The sequence below is a fragment of the Cynocephalus volans genome, chromosome 5, assembly GCF_027409185.1.
Source record: "Cynocephalus volans isolate mCynVol1 chromosome 5, mCynVol1.pri, whole genome shotgun sequence".
In the NCBI taxonomy this organism is placed as follows: Eukaryota; Metazoa; Chordata; class Mammalia; order Dermoptera; family Cynocephalidae; genus Cynocephalus; species Cynocephalus volans.
In genome coordinates, this window is record NC_084464.1 from 63,364,457 (window position 1) to 63,385,313 (window position 20,857).

A 20,857-nucleotide genomic window follows, 5' to 3' on the forward strand; every position below is an offset into this window, starting at 1 on the left:
CTCAGAGTTTGTTTCCCTACCTGTAAAATGCTGTTTATTAACCTACTCATTACTACCTCACAATATGAGAAAACTTTGAAAAGGAACTAGTGCTATATGCAAAGTAGTAAGTCTAAAGTGGGAATGTTCTTAAGACCTCTAACATGAGCACACAGAAATCATCTAAGGTTCTCCATGCCTCCCACCCTCTCCCCTTTAGAAATGTTTCAAAAACAGGGAATGGCCAGGGTAGAGGTAAAACTATCTTGACAATGTGTGATTGAGGATGAATTAATGAGAGTGAGGGATAAAGCTTACTTTTTAATAGCAATCAGTTCCCCAGACTCAATGCTTCTTCCCAGCAGGACGGAACCATAGGTTCCATCCCCGAGCTGCCTGATTGTCGTGTATCTATTCATGGTGTGCCCGCTGAGGCTGGACACTCATCTCAGGGCCGAGGCGGTTCAGTCCTGCAGTGACAGCAGGCCTCCCCAGAGTGTAACCAGATTTTTCGATGGCAGTACCAGCGCAAGGCATTTAACAGAACGTGACTATCTCCCAAATACATATTTTCAAAGATCAATCTTCTGCCTGTAGGGAAAAAAGAGAGACAAGAATAAATGCTAATGTACACTTTGACTTTGTGTATTTTTTATAGTCTAAATCAGGGGTCTACACCCCCAGCCCGCCACCTGTTCTCATAAATCAAGTTGTGTTGGAACAGAGTCACACCCACACATTCAGCAGAGCCGAGAGATGCTGTATGACCTGGGAACTCTATCTGGCCCTTTACGGAAAGGGTTTGTCAACCTTTTCCAATTTTTTATAAAACTATAGATATTGTACTTGGGAAGTGAATTTGTCACTGACTCAGAAATGAATCAGCTCCAATTCAATGCTTTTCTGCTGACTAACCATCCTAGGCAAACTCTGCATGATAAGTATGGTCGATGAAAATTGCTGAGCTCCAAAAATCTGTGCTAAATATATTGTGTTCTCTGCACTTCAGCTATGTTGAACAATGCAAACATACAAAAGCCAAGAAATGGTAAAATTAAAGTTCTCCTGACAGAGAACTTACATGTGCTCTGTGCACTATTTGTGGCTATCTATCAACAGTATTATTTTTGCTATTAGACATTCAGAAGCTAACCAAAGAACTAGTAATTCAATGGCTATGTGTAGGGTGTACCCACTTTTAAAGTCATTTACTTGTGTGTTTTTTAAAATAAGTCATTGATTTTTCATGTATGTAATTGAGAGTCATTTGGGCTGCCAATCATAAACTGTAGTAATAACTTAAATGATTGTAATGCCTTTAGGCAAACATTGATAAAACGTAAATGCTTAAATAAGAACAATAGAGGCATTTTTTTTTTTAAAGTATGGCTGTTAAACTAATCTGAAGACTCAAAAGACCAGAAAATAATGATTGAAAGGATGTGACATTCTGCATCCAGTCTATGCAGCTTCTCCTTCCAGGAGAATTCTAGTCAATACATGCCGAAGGAAAAAGGGAAATAAAATATAGAAGGAAAAAGGGAAATTCACTATTAGACAAACACCACAGTAAGATTTGTTGCAGGCAAGGTTTTCTGATGGATGTAAAAATTAGTGAATGAAAGTTTAAGGAGAAACAGAGTATTGACATGGTATCAAAGTACCTCTAAGATAAGAAATATTTTACTTTTATAAGTTTTATAAACTTCATGGAGAAAGATGGTAACTTCACAGGAAGAAATCCAGCAGAAACCTCATTATCCAAGTGATCGAGTTCACCATCACCATTAATGAGATATGACTTATGTACTCTGGATGTGATACACTGAGAAGGGCACATTACTCCTGGGGTGTTCTTGTCAAAAATGCAGCCCACTCATGAGAAAACATCAGACAGGCTCAAAATGAGGGACATTCTACAAACAACTGACCAGTACTCTTCAAAAGTATCAAGATCACAAAAGACAAGGACAGACTGAGGAACTGACACACATTAGAGGCAATTAAGGAGGCATGGCAATTAAATGCAACCTGGCATCCTAGACAGGATCCTGGAACAGAAAAGGACATTAGTGAATAGTTGGTGAAATCTGAATAAGGTCTTTAGTTTAGTGAATAGTATTGTCCCAGTGCTAATTTCCTGGTTTTGACCATTGTTCTGTGGTTGTATAAGATGTTAATATTAGGGGAGCTGGGAGAAGGTTTCTAGGAACTCTGTTCTATTTTTGCAACTTTTCTGTAAGTATAAAATTAGTTCAAATTAAAACTTAAGAAATAAATTCAGACTGTGTCCTTCTGAAGGCTGTGCGTGAGCTTGAGAAACCTTAAGAGAGAATAAAGTTTTATGCCTGATTTCACCACACTCTATCACACAACTGAAAGAGCTTTTGAGACCAAGCTTGCCCCACCCAAGTAGCTCATTCCTCTTCTCCACTTTAAGGCCCCTGGGTAGAGAGGCATTTTCCTTCCTCTAGAAACTCTTCAGGATCAGACTCCCTACAACTTCCTTCAGCAGCTCATTACAGTGATACACTCCATTGCTGATTAATAAATATTTATAAAGCACCTCCCGTGAGACAGATGCTATGTTTAAGCTCTGCAGATACAAAGAGAAATAAAATATGGTCCCTTCTTTCAAAGAGCTTAGAGTTTCCTGGCAGGTGATGAAGGTGGTATATTGTGGGTAAGGGACAGATATGTACTCATGAATATGAACTAAGACATTTGAAGTATGCTCGGGGTATAGATGCGGGGAGAGAGCAAGGAGAAAGTCTCCTGGCTTCCAGCTGAGTCAATTACATCTGGACTTGGGAAGGCAGTAAGAAAAGTGTTCAGAAAAGACTGACTCTTGAAAGAAAAAGAAAAGTAGGTGGTTTGTATAGCAAATGGGGTGCTAGCACTCCAAGGAGCAGAAATGAAGGCACAGGGACTTAAACTTGAGGTGGGGGAGGAGCTCGGAACTAGAAAGAGATAATCCTAGATTTTTATTTGTGGAGGACCTCAGAGGTCATTTTTAAAAACTTAAGTTTTGACTAGATTCTGTACTGGAGGAGAAGAAAATGCTAATGATAATGCTAATAATAATAATATCAATCGTAAATAAATGCTATATAAAATAATGTCTAACAGTAGACACTACTTGGTCAATGGGAACAATTGAAATATGGATGGTAGATTAAAAAAATACTGTACCTGTGTTAAATTTACTAAAGCTGATGTGTCTCCTGTAGTTCAGTAAAATCACAGTCTTATTCTTGGAAAATACACCCTGAAGGATTTACAGGTAAAGGACCTTGATGTAAGCAATTTATTATTAAGTGAACAGAACAAAAATTTGCGGGGAGGGATGGAGAACAAATGGGGTCAAATAATAATAATAGACAAATCTGGGTAAAGAGTAAGCTATGGACTGAATTGGTTTTCCCCAAAATTCATGTTAAAACTCTAAACTCAAATGTGACTGTATTTGGAAATAGAGCCTATAAAGAGGTAATTAGGTTAAATGAAGTTATAAGAGTAGGGCCCTAATACAACAGGATTAGCGTCTTGCACCCTCCCTAGTCCCTGGCCCCTGCCATGCAAGGACCATCTACAAGCCATCTACAAAGCAGGCAGACAGCCCTCACCAGCAGATACCAAACCCTTCTGGAATATTGCTCTTGGACTTACCAGCCTCCAGAATTGTGAGAAAATAAATTTCTGTTGTTTAAGACACCCAGTGTATGATAATTTGTTATGGCCGCCTGAGAAGACTAAGATAGGGTATATGGCTATTCTTTGTACTACTCTTGCAACTTTCCTATAAATTGAAATCATTATAGACAAAAGTTTTGAAAATTTGCCTCAAAATGGTAGAGAAAAGGAATCTTTACAAAGGTAGATAGATGCATCTTAAACATTTTATTTCAGCTTAAAACATACAAATTAGATTTATTTAATATTAACTCATTCAGAAGACAGAATGCTATCATAAAACATCATTTCTCCACTTAATGATTACTGTATTGTGGACTGTTTTGGATTTAGGCTGTGCCTCGACATAACATAAAAAGAGAACCTGGGCCACAGCACCAGCAATTCTGGCTCTGCATTTGTTTCCCTCTCTTTTTCTTCTTCACATTTGTCATATGTATTTTGATATAGCAAGTATGAATTCTGCATCATTCATAATTTCATTTTCCAACAGATTGCATCCCAAACTATTGTTGTATGTCATCTTTCTAAGAAAAATCACTAGTACCTTGATTTGTCAAAAATCAGCTAAAAAACAGCATTCTTTATTTTTTCTTTAAAAAAGTAGGCTTTGCCCTAAGAGACAATGGGAAGTCAATTAAGTTGTTTAACATGAGCGGATTTGCATTTTGTAATCCAGTTAGAATATTTTTCTTCATGTCTGTGAGGGTTAATTCTAGGTGTCAACTTGATTAGATTAAGGAATGCTGAGAAACCTGGTAAAACTATCTTTTTGGGTGTGTCTATGCAGTTGTTTCCAGAAGAGATTAGCATGACAGCCTGAGTGGACTGGGTGAGAAAGGTCCATCCTCAATATGGGTGAGAACCATCCAATCTTCTGGGTGCCTGGAGAGAACAAAAAAATGGGGAAAAAAGGCGAATCTCTCTATCTGCTGAGCTGGGATACACTCTTCTCTCCTGTCTGTGGACACCAGAGCTCGAGACTCTTCAGCTTTTGGGATCCAGGACTTACACCAGGGACACCATCAGCTTCCCTGGTTTTGAGACCTTCTGGACTTGGACTGAGCCATGCTACTGGCATCCAGCTTGCAGACAGCCTACCGTGGGACTTTTCTTCACAATCGCATGAGCTAATTCCCCTAATAAATCCCCTCTCATATATTTATAACAAATCCTATTGATTCTGTCTCTCACCCTAACACAATGTCCAACCAAAACTTGCCTACTTTAGTTTAAGCTAATTTCCTCATGCTTAGTTTTTCGGGGGACCTAAAGAAACCAAGTCATAAAAGTGTGGATGCACATGAAATTAGTAATCAAATGTGTGTCTCTCAACCGTCTCCTGTCTTAATTACACAACCTTTCCTCACAGGACCCATTTCCCATTCCTTTAATTATCTTTGGCATTCATCTCTAAATCCTCACACATTTCAACATCTCTTTGATGAGCTATGGTGACCAAAACTTAATAATGATCTATATTATAGTAGTACGTGGGTCCCCCCCACCATTTTTTTTTTTGACAATGGCATTATACTACTGGTTCAAATCTATCAATAATTAATCACAGTAGCCTTTCTTTGATAATGTCCCACTATTTCCTCACCCACTTAAAGTGTATAATTGGAAAAGTGCTTTCCTAGATTACCACTGAGAAAGCTGTCTGTGAAGGAATTAAGAAATTTATTGAAATCAAGACAGACTGGGTCATTCATTCAACACACAGTCACCCTGACAATTCCTCCTTGTTACAGTTTGTCATATTACCAAGGAACGAAATTCAATTCCTCTGGCAAGATTTGACTCACACCACACCATAGTAGTTGCTTGCTAATGTCTTATGTTATTGTGGGCGATTACACAATGATTGCACATCAGATCAGACTAGTGTCTCTTCAAGCACTGGTGTCAGGTTGAGAGTGTGTAATTCTATTCAGCCTTTACTGAGATGCTAAGTATTATACAAGGTTTTGGGGCACATCATGGATAATGTAAGGGTCTTTAAGTCACAATTGACACGTACATGAGAAATACAGAAAGTGCTATGAGGACATAGAGAGAGCAACTAACTCTTGGGAGAAGGGAAGAGATCTGACAACTCTTCAAAGGAGTGGTGGTACTGAGGTATTGAAAAATGAGCAAGGTTTTATTACACAGAAAAGGAGAGAAGGAATTATGGGCAGAGAAAACTGTGCAAAAGGTTGATGGGTACATGAGCTTGGTATATTCACAAGAGGACAAAAGCCTCGTGGTTCTTACTGTGGCTGAGCATTAGAATCACCTGGAGAACGTTTAATATCTACAAATGCCCAGCCCCACCCCCAAGAGAACCAGTCCACAAGAGGGTGGGGACTGAGCTTTGATAGTTTTAAAAGCATTCCAGGTGATTCTAATGTGCAACCAGTGTGGCTGGCCGGTTAGGTCAGTTGTTAGAGCACAGCCTTATAACACCAAGGTCATGGGTTTGGATCCCCATACCGGCCAGCTGCAAAAAAAAAAAAAAAAAAAAGTGCAACCGAGGTTGAGAAGTCCAGGTCTACAGCATAAAACCAAGGAAGGGCAGTGGGCAAATGGCCTGAAATAACTAGACTGTTAGGGTGGGGCCCAATTGTTAAGAGATATGTCATGCAAGAGTTTGATCCTTATCCAGCAGAAGCTCTTCAGACTGTCTGAGCAGAGAAAACAGCATGAGGAAGATCCCTCTGGAGACTGAAAAGATGTTAGAATTAAGAGACCAAAGGCAGAAAGACTAGTTAGGAGGCCACTGTACACATCCAGGTGAAATATGATAAAGGCCTGAACAAAGGCATTGGACTGGTTGACTCTTAGATACAGCAGGACATACAGGTTTGGGATAGGTAATGTGTGCATTTGTTATTTGGACAATGTGCAGAGACATGGGCTCTGTTTTCTGGGGTGTTGAATCTTTCATTGGAGATGCTCAGTACAACTGCAAATACCTCTAATGCTGTTCTATTTTTTTCCCCAAAGATAGCACATTATTAGAGAACTTATAGGAACATAGCACTTACACAAGGCTGCTACATTGCACGACTCCAGAGTACACATGGAAAACAACGTGAATGATGCCAATGGGAGTTGTGCAATGTAACACCCCGGGGTTCAGAACAAGGGGCATCATAGTCCCATCATACACCTGAATTCTCATTCAACTCTGGATGCCAAACTTCAAGAAAGATGTTATAGAACGTAGTGAGGGGCCTGAATGAAAGCACAAAAACAGTAGTTGAAGAAACACAGGATGCTGGAAGCAAAAGAGACTTGGGAAGCCATGACAACAGTTTCAAGTATAGAAAGGGATATCAGAGAGAAGGATTAGTTGCACTATATATATAGATCCATGGAACAGAACCATGACCACTGAGCTTTCTATTGTCTACACTAGTGAATTATTTCCCATACTGAAAAAAAATGAAGTGGTATTAGCCAAATTAACATTAGACAAGCAGTAGCAGTCAACCCACAGTCATCATTTTTGTGGTGGCCTAAATATGATGACTCATGTCATAATCTGAAAGTAAGAACAAAAACTCACTATTGCTCTGGGAAAACAATAGGGTGAAGGACAACACACTAGAAAAAAGAAGGGCACTGTGGCAGATGCCACTGCTAGTCTACCCAATAGCAATGTTCCCCTTCTTGCTTAGTTTATAGAAACCTGATTTTATTCAGGATTCGACATACTCGGGCATGGCAGCCACATACTCCAGCCCCATGGCATCAACTGTGATCAGTCTAAGCCAAGCAAAATAAAACCACTTCCTATTAAAAACTATTTAGGAGTGGGACTATGGCTCTGACTTATGAGATCGAAAGGCAACTGAGCTGCTGAGGGAAGAAAGGCTTCTAAGAAAGAATCTACTCCCTAATGAACACAATTGACAAAGAGGCCTGCCCTGTGTGTCTGCCTTTAACATGGCAGTTGTGTCTGGTTGGCTTCTGGTGAGGGCCTCATGTGTGTCATAACAGAGCAGAAGGCACACTTGGTGAGAGGGGCACTCTGAGAGCCAAACTATCTTTTACAATTGACCCACCCTCATGATAACTAACCCACTCCCATGGTAACTAACCCACTCCCATGATGAAGACAAGCCCTCATGACCCGATCACCTTTCAAAGGCTCCACCTCTTAATACTGTAACATTGGAGATTAAGTTTCAACATGAGTTTTGGAGGGGACAAACATTCAAACCATAGCACTATCCCTTGATTTGGAAGTTTCTCCAATAAAACTTATTCCTTCACCCATTCTGTGTGACCCTGTGGAATCTTGTCCTAGCCCTGTAACATGGCAGGTGGTAACCATGAAGGGACCCCCTTTGCATGCCAAGTGGGTCCCAATATGCGGCCCACTTTGCATGCCAACTGGGCCTCAATGTGCGGCCCTCCCTGGATGTCACTGATAGTGAAATTTACCACATGGGGAGCAACAGCACTTAAGTCAAAGAGAACCAAGAGAAACAACTCTCAATCTGAGATTTAGCAGGAAAAAAGTTTTGACACACTGATGACTATTTTTATTGTACATCCTTCTTTGATACTTAATGAGAGACGTCTACATCTACAGAGACATTTCTTTAAGAGAGAAGCAAACATCAAAGGTGTAAAATGCCTATGTGTAACAGCTATTCTCTTTTTAAAAGTTGGGTACTTCAATGTATTTTATTAACTCGGTGTTTTAGAATGCTCATTTATAACAATAGCCACTAAGCTATCCTATGTCTTTAGTTGTATCTAACTCAAGTCTCAACTCAGTATAAAAACAAATCACCACCATGTCATCCTGGTTCCTCTCAAGTGCATGATGTCTGCTCCTCTCTCTTGGGGCGTTGAGGCCACACACCTCCTCCAGGGGCAGAGAACTAGCCACGACCCCACCCACATACACGTATGTAATCTGTTGAAAACATTCGCCTGGACAGGAGAGATAAAGATGGCGCCTGACTGAAGCTGCCAGGGAGTGGCCAAGGAAAGACACTTTAAAATTATTGGATAAAAGATATTTCCGTGCTTGTGCTCACCGCATGATTGCAATAGCAAAGCATTAGAGCAAGATGCGTGTTCACATGACCTTTAAGATGGTAGGTTGAAATTAGGAAATCCCCTTGCCATATGCTTATAAAAGCAGGTGCTTGTGTGAAAATAAATGGAACTGCTTGACGGAACCCCTGCCGCGTCTGAGTGTCTCTCTGTGGGGCTGAATAGGCGGGAGGCAGACTCACCTTCCTCCTGGGCTCTCCTGGCCACTAGGGTGGCAGGAGTAATCCTACCAGTTCCCTCTCGCTCATCCCGTGGCGGGGGGATAAAAGGGGCTACTGGGAGCTTCGGGGCCCACCGCCCCTGAGCCCTCGCACCCCTCCACAACATTTTACCCATAAGTCATTCCATTGAGACCTCAGTCCATAAGTAGAAGACAGTTTCTACTGTTAGATTCCTTCAAATTTGGTAAAAAAGCCAACTATTGTCTTTTCTATGGTTGTGAAATATACTCATATTTATGTTGCATGATATAGAAATATGTGAAATATTTATTTTTTAGAAGTATATAACTTTATTTTATAGAAGTATATTCAGACACAGGAATACCTGAAATATGCTCAAGAAGTTAAGTATCAACAAAGCATCACTCAAGTGAAAAATTAAGTATAAGGTACTATGTTTAGTACTGAGCTACGGGTGATAGATCTGGCCTCTGGGAACTTCTCATTGAGCTGACAAAGTAAAATACACGTAAATGACCAGGAGAGATGGTAGTTGAGGTATGTTACTGGAGGAGTGGGGACAGGAGTGCACAGGAAGAAGTTGCTCTGCAGATCACTAGCTAGGAATCTCAACAAAGGCTCTGGGCCACTGATCTCTAAATAATGGCTAACTTCTCTTGTTAAGGGCATGTCATTTATCCATATTCTGATCCATGTATCTTTGTCAAAAATAATTTTTTAAAAGTGTAAAAAGTCTTTCTTGCCAGCTGTATTAGTTTCCCATGTCTACTATAACAAATTTCCACAAACTTGGTGGATTAAAAGAACAGAAATTTATTTTCTCACATTTCTGGAGGCTAGAAGTCCAATACCAGTGTCAGTGGGCCAAAAATCCAAGTGTTGCCATTTCCTCCAGAGTCTCAAGGGGAAATTCATTCCTTATTTCTTCTAGCTTCTGGTGGCTGCCAGCACTCCTTGGCTTGTGGCCATATCACTTCAATCTCTGCCTCCACGGTCACATTGTCTTTTCTTGTTCTATCTTCAAACCTCCCTCTGCCTCTCTCTTAAAAGGATTTGTGTTTGCGTTTAGGGCCTACCCAGAAAATCCAGGATAATCTCCCCATCTCAAATTCCTTAATTTAATCCCATCTGCAAAATCTATTTTGCCATATAAGGTAACATGCACAGGTTCCAGGGATTAGGACCTTATAATTTTTGTGGATTCTTGTTTAGCCTACCACTCCCCAACAAAACACCCCAAAGATTTTCATATATCGTCTAAATTACTGCAGCAGTGGTTTTCATTCATTCAAAGTTGAGTGTTTTAGGAATGAAATCAGAAATCTATACTTACTTACCCAAGGAACAAAGGCATTCCTTTTTGAAATATAGAGAGTATTTTCTCTTTAACTTTGCATGATGGACAAGACTTCACAATTCTCACCTGAAATCTCTAAGTACCTGACATTAGCATATGGAGATTCCATTATGTGGGGAACAGAGGCTGTGAACTAGCAGTCTGTGGGCTGAATCCAGAGGTAGGCTTTGAGTCTGTTTTTTAAAATTGGAAATTTCATATACAAATCCTGATTCAGGGTTTCTCTGGAAAAACTGAAGAGCTAACAACATGGGGTCTTTGGCCCTCAATGGTAACAAAAAGGCAGACTTCTCACCTCCTTAGGCTGGGTACATGCTCTGAAGCTCGGCACAGCCCCCATCCTCTCTGTTGTCAGTTGCCATTTTTTTTTCAGTTGTCATTTTTTTTCTGCACCTTCACAGCCACTTCTTTTCCTGGAAGAAAAATATTTCTCTTCTTATGCCTCTATTAAAAGTGACAAAGTAAAAGCCTGAAAAATAAAAAAAACCCTCATGTTTAAAGAAAAATTGTTCTTTTTTTTAAGAGAGCAATTTCTTACTGTTTGCCAAGCATACACAAGGCTTTCTTGAGTCTTCTGCGCTTCCTCTGCCCTGATAGTATTTAAATTCAGCTCCTGGTATAGACAGTTAACATTACCAGAGAAGTGAATGGAATGTAGTAGCCCGAGATTAACTTGGGAATTAGCATATTAGAACCAGAAGAACTTCCAAATATGCTGACTGACTCCAAGAATTAACTTGGATAAATCACTCACTATAACTAATCCACACTTTGCTTCTTACTATGTCAAATAAGCCAAAAATGTAACTTGTCCACAGTACTATTATCATCCTTCCCATTTCACAGATAAAGAAACTAAGACACAAGCTGCTTGTCCAGGGTATACAACTTATGTGATAGAATTGAGATAGAAACCCAGGCTGACTGTACCAAACTTACAGGAAAGGTGGAACAATCATGAAATCTTTGGAGGGTCTGAGAATGAGAGGAATAGAAGTACTTTGTATCTCCAAGTCCAAATATGGAAACCAGTAATGTGACTGTGCTTTAGTTGGCTTCATTCTACAACCAAACATCAGTCAACTTACTGGGGCCCTCAGCAGCCCCAACATGCCCATGGTGGAAGTGAAATGAATGCAACAAAGAAGCACTGGGTCCCAGTTTCCACTCAGCACTGACCCAGTGTGACTCGGAGCGTCTCTTGGTCCTTGGGTTTACTTTTGGTAGAATCAGGGCATTGGACTTGATGATGTAAGCTGGCTTCTTCCTCTAATGCTCTGTGATTCTGTGATTCTGTATTTGGAATCAAGCTAGCATTTGTCTAAGAAAAGAACGGACAAATGTTTTTGCTTTTCCCATCACATGCACATCAGGCTAGTGTAGAAGACAGTGCCTCAAAGGGACCTTGTATGCCACACATCTCTCTTTCAAGAGAGGCACAAGTGCCTCAGCCAGGCCCCAGAGTTAATATTTGATTCCTTCTCTTCTTTTTTAGTCCAGCTCACCCATCACCTCTTCAGAGCCTCCTGCCTCAACCCACACAGACACCATAGACAGGGATGCCACAGAGCTCTGGCCTCACCTCACTGCCTGCCTTTTCCCCATGGTGAGTGACAGGAGGATCTGCCCTCTGCATCAGCCAGGACACTCTCCACACTTCCTTCATCTTTGTGTTCTCAGACCTCACACTCTGCTTGCACAGAGCAGGGACTCAAAGATTGTTTCAATGGCCCAAATGTGAATTTTAGTCTTTGCTATTTATTTTCTGTACCGCCTTGGGTAAGTACCTCAAAACTCTCAGTGTTTCTGTTCTTCAAGTGCAAAGTGAAGATAATCAAATTGTTTGATCTGACCAGAAATGTTTTGACATTCTGAAGCAGAAGAATCGCAAGTACCACAGAATGACTGGAGCAGGCAGGCTGCCTGGGCCCCCCCACAACAATGCTGGAACTACTGTGTCTCAGAGGATCATAGGAAGGCCCCTCCATGCTAGCAGATCAGGCCTTTGGGTGAGGCTGTACCCGACTAACAGAGAAAGATGGCTTTAGCTCTCTTTCAAAGAGTTCCAGAAAATCTTTGAAATGTCATGATTTTCCTGGCTAGGTGACATTGGTGAAAACCTCTGCCCCAATTCTCTCTCCTGGACTTCAATCCTCGATGGAGGCAAAGAACATCTGCTCATGGCCAGGAGCTCACGATGGGCACCCTGCTCATTCATAGCCTGGAAGTCATAGGCAGGGCAGGGACAATGGTAGTCCATCCTTTATTTTGAAACCTTGATGGTCATTGAATACAGGCAACCATGATGCATTTTTCTAAGACAGGGGATAGAAAATTATATGCAAACTTGGGACTCTCTGGGAGCTGTGGTTTACCAGGTCCCCTTACAACATTCGGACACTTAGGAGGAGCTTGTCTCCCTTTGTCTTAATTGTTTTATACTGAAAAGTTTCCCTTACTGTCATGTATCCTCATAGGAAAACTGGATTATGTGCAAAAATCATTAAATGACCCTTTTCATGTTACTTCTGAGCTCCATTTTACCTTGACAGGCTTATAATTACACTTCAGATTCTAGGTTGGAATGTGTCACAACTTTATAAGAGTAACTTAATAGTATTAATTTCTTTTAAAAGGGTACTAAAAATAGTACATCTCCCTGGGCCCTAATTCTTCTGGCCATATACATTTTAGTAAACAAATCTTTTAGGCATTTCGCCTCTTGGACCACTGATTTTTTCTGCATTGGAAATAGCTACAAGGCCAAAAGAACTGTCCTTAATGTGGAACTTGCTTTGTCTTTACCTTGACAGAGGAGTGCATTAAAGATGCTTCCAGCTATTGCACCAACTGGATGACAGCAGGAGAAAATCATTTATATGGCGTGCCCTTGTCTATGCCCCAGAAATTGCTTCATGCCTTCATCTCCCTCTCCTCCTTCAGCCCTGGCTTCTGAGACAAGAACTCCTCCTGCACTAGGTCCTTAATCCCAAGAGAAGGGTCTACAACTTCTCACCGCTTCTCCTGCAGTAACAAAGGTGCTCATGCCTGAACTTTAAAATAAACATCAATCACTTGCAGATGATTTTAAGCTAGGACATATAAGTGGCTTTTGTGGACTGTGAAGGATGGAAGGAAGAGCTAGAAAAGAATAACTTCACCCTGCCTTGTGTAAAACTGTGGATGAGCTAGAGCAAGAGCCCCCAGCTTAATGAAGACTATCAAGGGTGGCAATAGTCCCTGCTCCAACTGCTCGCCTGATTGCCAGCCCACGTTTTAGGGGTGTACAAGACAGGGTGAGGTGAAGATAAGGGGATTGAATAAAAAATATATATGTTTAAGCTCTATACAAATATTACAGCACAAGCTGGCCAGTTACAGTTGTAACTGTACACAGTCTTGTAACACCAAAGTCATGGGTTCAGATCCCTGTACTGGCCAGCTACAGAAAAAAAAAAAAAACCAACAAAGAAACCCCACAAATATCACAGCACATTTAACTAAGGTGCTGATCTCACGTGGTATAAGATGCTTCACTATCACATATAATAAACAAATCAACAACTATATTAAGGAAGAAATGGCTTAATATAAAAATAAAATAGAGCAGGTTTCAGCAAACTTTTTCTGTGAAGGGCCAGTAAATATTTTAGGATTTTACGGCTATTCACCACTGTCACAACTACTCAACTTTGCTGTTGAAGCATGAAGGCAGTCAGACAATATTTAAATAAACGGGTATGGCTATGTTCCAATACCAGTTTATTTACAAAAACAGGTGGTGGGAAGGACTTGGTCCATAGGCCATAGTTTGTCAACCCTGAACCAGGAAACCCTGCAAGTGAGCAGAAACACTTTAGCACTCTCCACACAACCCTCATTTGCCCCTAGGTTACAGGGTTACATACACAAAACTGTGTTTATCCCTAGAATATAAGCTCTGTGAGGGTAAAAATTATGTTATGTTCACAACTGTATTCTCAGCTCCTAAAGGGGTCCCGGGCATCTAGTTGGCACAAATAGGTGCTCACTAAAAGGATGTGTTGAATGAATGAATGAGCAGCTTATGGATCTATAAAGGGTAATTCTGACTATAGGCGATTTTTCTGAACTACCAAGTCCACCCCGACTGCCACCCCATCTGGCCCCCTTTCTTTGCAAAAGTGGACAACTATATTGGGACTACGGCACAAAAATTATGAATCCTTCTAAAAACTAACACTAATTTAGGAAAACATTTTCTTTTCAACAGCTAAGATGACATGAAGGTATGTATATCTTACTTTTTTCTCATTTAGCTTTGTCTTAGCTAAATAATTCTCTAATAAATTCACTTTCAAAGCAAAGGCAGTGTCCAAGAGAACAAACCATTAACAATTATCTGCTAGGAACTACAAGTTCATGCAAATAGTAACTTTCATGATATTGTCATATATGTAGTTGGACATTAGACCATAATACTTTATCTCTTTGGTTCTGGGGCATTATCTTTTATAGTAGCTACAAGGGCAGTCACATGTTAGCAGCACTTTATCACAAGTCATACTTCACTACAGAAAGGTAAAAAATGACTCACACTGACCTCTCCTCAAAAACAGCCACCTCTGGGCCATAACTGTACATTTATCAAGTGCCTACTGATGGTCCTCAGCATGGTAGGAGAAGTTCCAAATGAAATGTGAGGACTATTGAGGCCCTCCCATTTCAAAAAATTGAGTTAGGATGGCAAATGTCTTCTGGAAACTGTAAGTTCATGCAGATAGTAACTTTAAGGTTATTGTCAAATATAGTTGGGTATTACACCATAATACTTTCTTTTTGGTTCTGGGGAATTATTTTTTATGTAGCCCTCAACAATTTAAAGTAAGATAATATATAACCAAATGCTAATTAGTGTAGATGTGAATGCTAAGTTCAAAAGGATCCAAGTTCAAAGCATAATGTTGAGGAATCTTCAGACTATAAAATTAGAATTTTTTTTTCTGTAAGGGGCCTTAATGATCACCCAACATCCTTCCTTTACAGATGAGATCCAGAGACACAACTATAATAAGAATAGAATCCCTGTTATCTTCAGAGTAGTGTATTTTTATATGTGTGGATATAACATAGGTTTGATAATCTACTAAAAATGTATCAAACGCTCCTGACTTCCCTTTTGGTAAAAGGCACTTTGTTAATCCTGAACCCACATATTAAAAAAAAAAGTGGCAGGTATTCCAAGATATGCTTTATCCGAAGTTAGACACAGCTTCACAAATCAACACACACAGGATTTGTTTCCACCCTGCACAGGTGAGTCCCACCACAAGAACTCTTCCTATGAAGATTTCAACTTCCAGGGCACAGCAAGTCAGGCACTTAACGTGTAAGGACACTTCAGTTTCCTTGGAAGGAAATCAAGAATGAAAGCTTTCTGCTTGGATTGAGTATTTCCCTAAAATATACTGAGTAGTAATATTTTCCTAACAGGAGAAAGCAGCTCACGAGGAGCAGAGAGATTGAGCATGAATGCCCACATCAACCTCAGTTACCATCTCGAGGTGAACCCAAGCTGCTGCTTTTTACTTCTTCTTTGGCTGCAAGTAAAGGATTTTCTGATTTTCTTCTAGCCACAACATTTTCTTAGGATTTTAAAGCAGTTTGTCCCAGAAATGATTTGCTACACAAACTCTTTTTCTGAGGTAATTTTCTAGAACTCATGTGTTTTGATAAGGAAGTTAAACTGTATTTCAAAGGTAAGCACAACCGCAGACTAGGACATGGTTACACTATGACCCCAAAACAATATGTGCATAAATCATCCTGCACACACCTCTGTTTGCTCATTCTCTCAGTCAACACATCAACCACAAATACTGAGGTCCACTGGTAGGAGATTTCTGATACTCAAGTCATAAGCTCTTCTCAGAATGCTGTGGTTGTCAAAGATTGCTAAGGAAAGAAGCAGTGAGACACTATCTGCAGGTTCACAGAGCAACATACACAGAAAGGTCATTGTACCCAGAATTCTGCCAATGAACCACTAGGCAAACATACATACTCACACACACCCCACAAGCAGAAAAATGCATTTTATAAGGGCAAACATCAATAGAAGGGTTAGATAGAACTCCAACTCAGCAAGATCCTACAAAACGAAACAGTGGAGCTTGCTGCAAGAGCAGCAGTGAAAAACAAAAATTTATTTTTTAAGGCAGTAGTTTTCCTGGCAAGTTTCAGATGGAAAAATAGCAACTTATCCCAGAAGCAGAGCTGTAGCCAGTAACAACCTAAGTTCAAGCCATTTTAGGTAAGGGAGGGATAATACTTAACAATGGATTCACTGCAAGGTTACCCTGCATCTCTGGGCCTTAGGCTGATCCATGACTTGGGGTCTACTACAAGTCAGCTGACAAACATTTACCAAATACATGCTACATGTTCAGGACTCTGCTAGTCATCATCGAGGGATGAGACCTTTGTCAGGCATACGCCAGTTACTGAGTAGGCACTGTAGACCATCTTCACACCCCAAGCACCGAGGGAAGCATTTCCCCTATTTTATATGTGAGAGGATTAATGCAAGGAGAATCCCACAAGGCCACACAACTAATAAGTACAGTCAGACCCTGACCCCAATTCTGCCAGACTCCGAAGCCCATGAGACCACATTACCATGCATAAAATACGGCTCCTGACCTAAAGAGGCTTAAAATAACCTAACCCAGTTAGAGATCAATACAGCCAATATAATCAAGGGCTAACAAACAAGTATCTCGAGACTTTAAAGAGAGAAAAGAAATGAGTACAGAAGATATTATGAAAGAAGTAGGACTTAGGCTCCTTGTCCAAGGATGGATATGAGTTGCGCAGGAGAGTGGAAAGCAGAGGAGGTTCTGAGGAGAATAATGGGAGCAGTGACATAGCAGTGGGAAAGAGACTGGCACCTCAGCAGGACAGCAAGAAGACCAAATGGCATAGAATGCAAAGATGTACGCTGAACTGCAAATAGGATTCACATAGGAAGATGAGGCCGATTATGAAAAGCCTTGAAAAAGCAGGCATATCATTTTAGGCTTAGATAGTGGATAATGGAGAGGAACTGAAGGTTGCAAGGCCAGGAGAGACATGAGGAAGAAATCATTTAAAAAGATTAGAAGGGCAACAAGATGCTGAAAAGACCAGAGAGAAGTCTCATTCCTTCAGTCATTTGGCAAACATTTAATGAGGGCTTACTAAGGGCCAGGAAGGGTGAGGTCTGCGTTAGAATAAAGAGGGAGGGATCTATATAAAACACATTTCAAAGGTCTTGATGAATCACTGATAGAAAGGATGAAGGAAATGAAGGAAAAGGCGGTTAAAAATAATTCCACTGTCATGACTGACATAATTTTCACCTTCACTGGGAACCTCAATAAGCAGTGAGAATAAAACAAACAATGAAAGTACGAAAAGGGCTCTGATGATGTTGAATAGTCAATAAATAAAACCCCAGATGGCTTGTTCCTGATCCTGGTAGCTCATTTACACAGTCTGTAGGGAAGAAACTTGAGTGAGAAAAACCACTTCTTTATGACTAAATGCTGAGTTCCCTTGGCAAAAAAAAAAAAGGGCAGGAGTCTGCCTACTTCGGCTCCACCCTCCAATGCACCCCTCCACCATGTGAAACTCATTAAGAAATGGGCTGCCCCCTTCCTGCCCAGACACCAGTGTTGACTTTGGAGAAGGTGACAAGGCAAAGTGGAAAGGGAGAAACAGAAAGTGGGCAGGGTCACTATAAGGCTGGACCTCAGGGAGCAAGGAATGGTTCAAGATGTCATTTTAAATAAAGAATTCCAGCACTGCTCACATTTCTACACCCACTTCCTAGTGTTTTACAATTCCTGCTCCTCAGATAGGAAGGCCTTCAAGATTCTTTACCAAATTGTAGTGCTTTGTTCAGAAACTATTTCAAATGTGCATATTTATGCATACATTAACTCCTAGTGCACTTAAGCATATGGTTGATACACAAATTCTTCTTAATATGTTCATACGTATCTTTATGTATATGTTTTAACATACCTTTATATGTTGACTACACAAATTTAAAGCTCATTTAAATTTTACATTCAGCAATAGTAACATTCACTATTGGGGCACACCCTGAAATCCCCCCATTCACTGGGAAATGTGGGAAATGAAAACTGTAACTATCAAACTTCTATTACTACAAAGAGTGCTCCAGGCCAAAATAAAAAACACAAGCGGCAGTACCTCACAGAAATCCAGCCCCCATGCAAAATTCAGAGTGGTATTTCCTCAGCCTGGTCCAGCTTTAGCAAAAGCAGGTCTTAAGAACACTCTTCTCTGCAGAATGATGCATTAAACTTCCTTACATATAAGCTCTCATGTTAGTCAAAATCAAACTTTAATAGATCAACGTTACAAAAGAAACAGTTGTTCTGGAAAATCCTTTAACATTCTTCTCATAACATCTACTCAGATTAGTAATAAAGAAATTAGAGCAGAAAGAAATTCAGTGAAAAATGGTTGCAAATAAGTACGTGAGGTTTCTTGCTCAGACCCTTTGCGGGACATCCAAGGGCCTAGTCTGGGAAATTCCAAGAACAAGTCCTCAACATGCCCCCACAGGGAATTCAAATAGATAGGATCATCCCCTTCTTTAAGACGGAAGGTAAACACCCATCAAAATCCTCCAGACTCCGAGGAAACAGGAGTTTTCATGCTAGGAGGGAGAAACCCACATGACCGCGGAGAGAACTACAGCCCATTAGCCTCTTCCTTCGCGGGGCCACGGGGCAGGGGTCCCCCCTCAGCTCCAGCCCAACACCCCGAGTGACAGGTCGCCCGGCAGAAAGCCCCTTAATCCGTAAGCCCCACTTACTGGCGCCGCGAACACAGGCGGGGGACCGCCCTGCGGTGAGCGCAGCTCCTCGGCGAGTGGGGCGCAGCCGCCCGCTCGGGAACTGGAAATGGGGGTGATCCCTGCTAGGACAGGCCGAGGGCTCCGTGCGGGGACGCCCGGGCCGCGCGGCGCATGGTAGTGCAGCAGGAACCCGGCCGCCTTCCAGCCTCCAGCAGGAAAACAAACAAAAGGCAGGGTGGCTTCTAGCGGGGACGACCGGCCGCTTTCCCTGGGAAAAGTTACCCTGCAGCTCCCCTCGCTGGCCCTGCGCGTCCCTGCACCGCGTACACTTCGCCCGGGGCGCCCGGCCGCGCCGCACCACCCTCGGCCTAGGGCGGCACGGAGCCAAGGCATCGCTGCCGCCCCCTGACCACGAATGCGACCCCCGACTCCAAACGCACGACTTTTTACAGATTGACTCCACCAACTTAGAAATGGAAGTTGTCGATGCATGTTCTGAGCACACTTAAAGGGAGTGAAAGCATTTTCCCGATTTCAAAAAACGTACCGGTGAATGTAATCAATGTCACTGAACTGTACATTAAAAAAAGGTTAAAAATGGAAAATTTTATGTAATCTATGTTTTACCACAATAAAAGAATATTTAAAATAAAAACGTAATGATAACTATTAGCATTCATTTGAACTTTTAAGAGTTTTTATATTAGCAACTTCAGTTTGAAAAACTGGATTCTTACCCATGTGGGAAACTGACTAGATGTCCTCTACACACCTGTCCTCTCTGTGCGACAAGTTACATGAAATCTTAACTCTTAACACGTACTTTTTAAACACATTCACTTAAGTCATAAATTATATTACAAACATTACCTTAAATCACCCTTATAAGGATTGGCTCTGAAGAGCCTTGAAAAAAGAAATGCTTCCAGATCCCTGATTTAAATTTACATGATTGTTCTAAGCCAATGGTTCTTAAACACCAGCAGGAGATATCAGAATCATCTGGAGGGCTTGCTAAAAACAAATTCCTGCCCCCCCCCCCCCCCTCCAAAGTTTCTGTTAGGGAAAGCACACTGCTCCAAGCAACACAATTTCTGCTGGTCAGGGGAGTCATGCTGCCCCAAGCAACATAATTTTGATTAATAAATCAGTAATCCTTTAACACATTGTGGATACTTCTCTGAGTTTAAATTTCCCAGCTCATCAGCATATCAATTTCCTCCCAATATTTTTATTTTTGAATTCTAAGGACTAAAGATAGTTTTTCCTGAAAGAATCTATACAAAATGTCTGAACAGCTCTCTCCTCTTGCTCCTGTTGAAGAAACATACCACATAGAAGACTGTCAAGCTTCCTCTCCCAAATAGGAAAGGATCATCTGGCCACTTGGCAAATGTGTGACATTCATCTACCTTTGTGTTTGCCTATATAACAGCCAAACCCTATGGCAAGTCAAAACCAAAAATCATTATCAGTGAAAAGAAAAAAAAAAAGAGGGAGCCTAGCAAGTCATATACTACTCCTGTGAAAAGCAATTTTTAAAGAAACTACAATTATCAGTTTTAGTCAGATTCAATTGTCCAAGCAGTGGACCTGTCCAAATACAGGGACCGTTTTGGTCTACCTTTAGCAAGGATTCACTGGGCTAGTAACTTAGACCAGTAATTCTGGTCTCGGGAAAATTATAATCCTGTAAATATAATATGAGATAATATAACCCTGTAACAAGGTCTA

At 41.0% G+C, this 20,857-nt stretch overlaps 2 protein-coding genes across 4 annotated transcripts in view; both read right to left on the reverse strand.

Annotated features, from left to right (window-relative positions):
• The window catches only part of CILK1 (ciliogenesis associated kinase 1), a 37,847-nt gene extending 37,449 nt beyond the window's left edge, over nt 1-398 (reverse strand). For both annotated transcript variants that reach the window (XM_063097535.1, XM_063097534.1), the window contains exon 1: nt 298-398. In XM_063097535.1, the coding sequence (XP_062953605.1) occupies nt 298-398 (101 nt within the window). The remainder of the gene's footprint in view (nt 1-297) is intronic.
• LOC134378438 (uncharacterized) lies at nt 355-19,319 on the reverse strand. Of its 2 annotated transcripts, XM_063097536.1 has the most exons (3): nt 19,142-19,228; nt 10,568-10,685; nt 355-570 (listed from the first exon to the last, which is right to left on the reverse strand). In XM_063097536.1, exon 3 carries the CDS (start codon nt 545-547, stop codon nt 428-430), a length of 120 nt encoding a protein of 39 aa, XP_062953606.1. In that variant the 5' UTR covers nt 548-570; nt 10,568-10,685; nt 19,142-19,228; the 3' UTR covers nt 355-427. The 2 variants fall into 2 exon arrangements, with proteins under 2 accessions (XP_062953606.1, XP_062953607.1); XM_063097537.1 differs by lacking the exon at nt 10,568-10,685 and having other exon boundaries at nt 19,142-19,319.
• Nucleotides 19,320-20,857: the final 1,538 nt, after the last annotated feature.